The sequence below is a fragment of the Otolemur garnettii genome, unplaced genomic scaffold (assembly GCF_000181295.1).
Source record: "Otolemur garnettii isolate 467f Iridium unplaced genomic scaffold, OtoGar3 scaffold00161, whole genome shotgun sequence".
NCBI lineage: Eukaryota > Metazoa > Chordata > Mammalia > Primates > Galagidae > Otolemur > Otolemur garnettii.
The window spans coordinates 2,770,160-2,773,211 of NW_003852556.1; the positions used below are offsets into that span (position 1 = coordinate 2,770,160).

At 54.1% G+C, this 3,052-nt stretch overlaps 1 protein-coding gene across 1 annotated transcript in view; it reads right to left on the reverse strand.

Moving 5' to 3' along the window:
• The window catches only part of COL4A2 (collagen type IV alpha 2 chain), a 172,023-nt gene that overhangs the window by 60,844 nt on the left and 108,127 nt on the right, over positions 1-3,052 (reverse strand). The window contains 1 exon segment of the mRNA XM_023519194.1: positions 1,837-1,914. Coding sequence (XP_023374962.1) covers positions 1,837-1,914 — 78 coding nt within the window.

Below are 3,052 nucleotides of genomic sequence, written 5' to 3' on the forward strand. Positions count from 1 at the left end.
GGGAAAGCTGTGCCTGGGTCTGGTCCTCCCGACTTCCTCGCTGGCCTCCTGTCTCTACACTTGTCAACTGAGGTGTCTCCCTGGGCTCTGGCCCATTCATCCATGGAGAGCAGCCTGTTCATTCTCTCCTCAGATGGAGTCTTTTTTCGTTTTATATTTCCTATCTTTTTAATGATTTTTTTGACTTTAAGATTTAATGATTTTTAATGATTTTAAGAGGCTTTACAAATCAATCAGAATTTGGTGATTTTAAGTGATTTTTGGGTTTTATCCAACCTTTTCATCATGCTTTTTGCTTAAGAGACAGAGCTAGGCCCAGTGTCTCAGCAAGTATTTAACAGTTTCATGCCACATATGGGAGGAGGGACCTCACCCTGCTGTCAAGGCCTAGTGCACACAGCCACCGAGAAAAGGAGTTCACACACTTCACAGACGCAGAGCTCTTTCCTTCCACTTTTCTTTTTTTTGAGACAGAGCTTCACTTTGTTGCCCCTGGGAGAGTGCCCTGATGTCACGGCTCACAGCAACCTCAAATTCTTGGGCTCAAGGATGCTCTTGCCTCAGCCTACCAAGTAGCTGGGACTACAGGCGCCCACCACAACACTCGGCTAGTTTTAGAGACAAGGTCTCGCTCTGGCTCAGTCTGGTCTGGAACTCCTGAGCTCAGGCAATCCACCTGCCTCAGCCTCCCAGAGTGCTGGGGTTACAGGCCGTGAGCCACCTCGCCCGGCTCTTTCTTCCACTTTCAAACGCTTGGCTCTTTTCCCAGGCTCCTGTGTTCACAGTGACGACGGCCCTGCAGCCCTATCTCATCTTCCCCCTGCAGTGTGCCGCCGCCCCCTGCAATGTGCAGACACTTTCTAAAAATAAAAACAGAACCTTTAATTAAGTTGTGCTTTTTGCTGCTTTCCCACCTGGCTCAGAGCTGAAATCAAAGCTCCGAGATACAGCCAGGCCAGATGAGGATGCAGTCTGCAGGGATCCCCACGGTCCCTCCCTGCCTCCTGAGCTGCCATCAAAGTCTCCGCAAGTGCCCTGGTCAGGGGAAAGGAGGGGGGTTTGTGTTCATGGAGATCTGAGGCTTGTGCTTGAGTTGGGGGGTTGACTGCAGCCCCTCAGCCCAGCTGCTCAGTCCAGCATCCACTGCTCTTGGCTATGGACACTTCTCATCCCCTGCAAGGCTGCTAGGCCACAGGGTGTCTGGCAGGCTCAGTGAGCGCCGGCTGGAAGCCCTGTCAGAGGTGGTGGGGGCCTAGGGCCACAGACTCGGGGTTCCACGTGCAGCAGCCGTGGGAATGCGGGGGCTTCAGCACCCTCCACCCAAGGCAGGGCAGCTCCTGACCAGAGGAGACTCAAGCTGAGTTTTGATGAAATACTCCCCTCATTCCTCTGCCTTGGACATTTACTCAACCTTCCCGGGTTATAATCAGCCTCTGCTCTGTTCTCAAATTCCTAATGAACCACCTGCTTTGTTGGGCTCCAACCAACCTATAATCTTTCTCTGATGAGAACGGTGGCCTGCCCTGAGTGTCAGTGACCACACTCCCAGAGGTGACAGCTGAGAGAACCTCACCAGCCTCCCTACAACAATTCAACACGCGGAGAACACGACCTGCCCCTCGTTGTCCGACCCTGCGTCGGCAGTCCTCACTACATGCAGACAGCAGGCCCCCACGTTATCTATTCATTCCGTGCTCCAGGTGACCCAGATACACCACTGGATCTACCCGCAGAGTCACCCCTTAGAAACCTACAGAATGGTCCTCATCGTAGCACAAACAATACATAGTTATCAACTGAGTTGATTTATGATACACAGTACATACACACAGACACTCAAGTCCCCTCCCCTCCCCCTCATCCCAGCAACCAACTTACGGGCTGTCCTTTTGGTCCAGGGGGTCCGGGTGGTCCCTGCACAAATACAAAGAAACTTGTAAACTGTTTTCTTTACCCCGGGACCCAGATAACATCTGCTAGGAAGCTCTGGGAAAGCCATTTGCTGTATACTTAGAACGCAGTGCGGGTTGTGGGCTGGGCAGAAGGCCCAGGGCAGCTCCAGCTCACAGAGCAGGCCAGTTGGCTCCGCGCAGCTGTTTCTGCTTTGCTTTGTGTTTAGGCTTTGACTTCACCCGCGCCCCCTCTGTTTGTTCTGATCGCTTTGCAAGGTCCCAGGCCCTGGGACGCAGGGACAGTCCTCATTCCCTCTGGGAGTCCCCTCAAGACACTGTCCACTGTCCTGCTGGTGGCTCAGCACGTGTTCATGGACAACATTCATTCACAGGCCAGCAAGCAGAGCGGGAAGTCCGTCTGCAAAGCTCTCAGCAGCAGCACCATACTTGGATGAATGCCTTTAAAATGCTCAGGGAGAGTGTCTGAGCACAAAGGGACAGATGCAAAGGCATCACGGACAAGCCTGGGGTGCACCACCAGCTGTGGGCCTACTGAGTGCCACCAGCTGCAAGCCTGGTGAGTACCACCAGCTGCGGACCCCGTGAGCACCACCAGCTGTGGGCCTACTGAGTGCCACCAGCTGCAAGCCTGGTGAGTACCACCAGCTGCGGACCCCGTGAGCGCCACCAGCTGCGGGCCTCCTGAGACCCACCAGCGGCAGGCCTACTGAGTGCCACCAGGTGTATATCTAGTGAGCACCACCAGTGCCACCACCTGCACACCTAGTGAGCATAACCAGGTGTGGACCCAGTGAGCGCCATCTGCTGTCAGCCTTCTCTGAACTGTGTATTTAAGGTACAAAATCTCTGACCACGTGGCCTGGGTGCTGGGACGAGGCCACACGCGTGCACTAAGAGGGCAAGACCTCTCACCTTACGGCCCTTGTCCCATCCCCTTTTGCCCAGATCTCTCACAGGTGGGGACAGCTTGCCAAAAGCTTTCATACCACCAGGGAGATTTGCTTTGTAAAGACAAAATCTATTATTATGTCTGAAGAAAATGATGAGCACTGGGAGGCGCCAGTGGCTCAAAGGAGTAGGGCGCTGGCCCCATATGCCGGAGGTGGCAGGTTTAAACCCAGCCCCGGCCAAAAACTGCA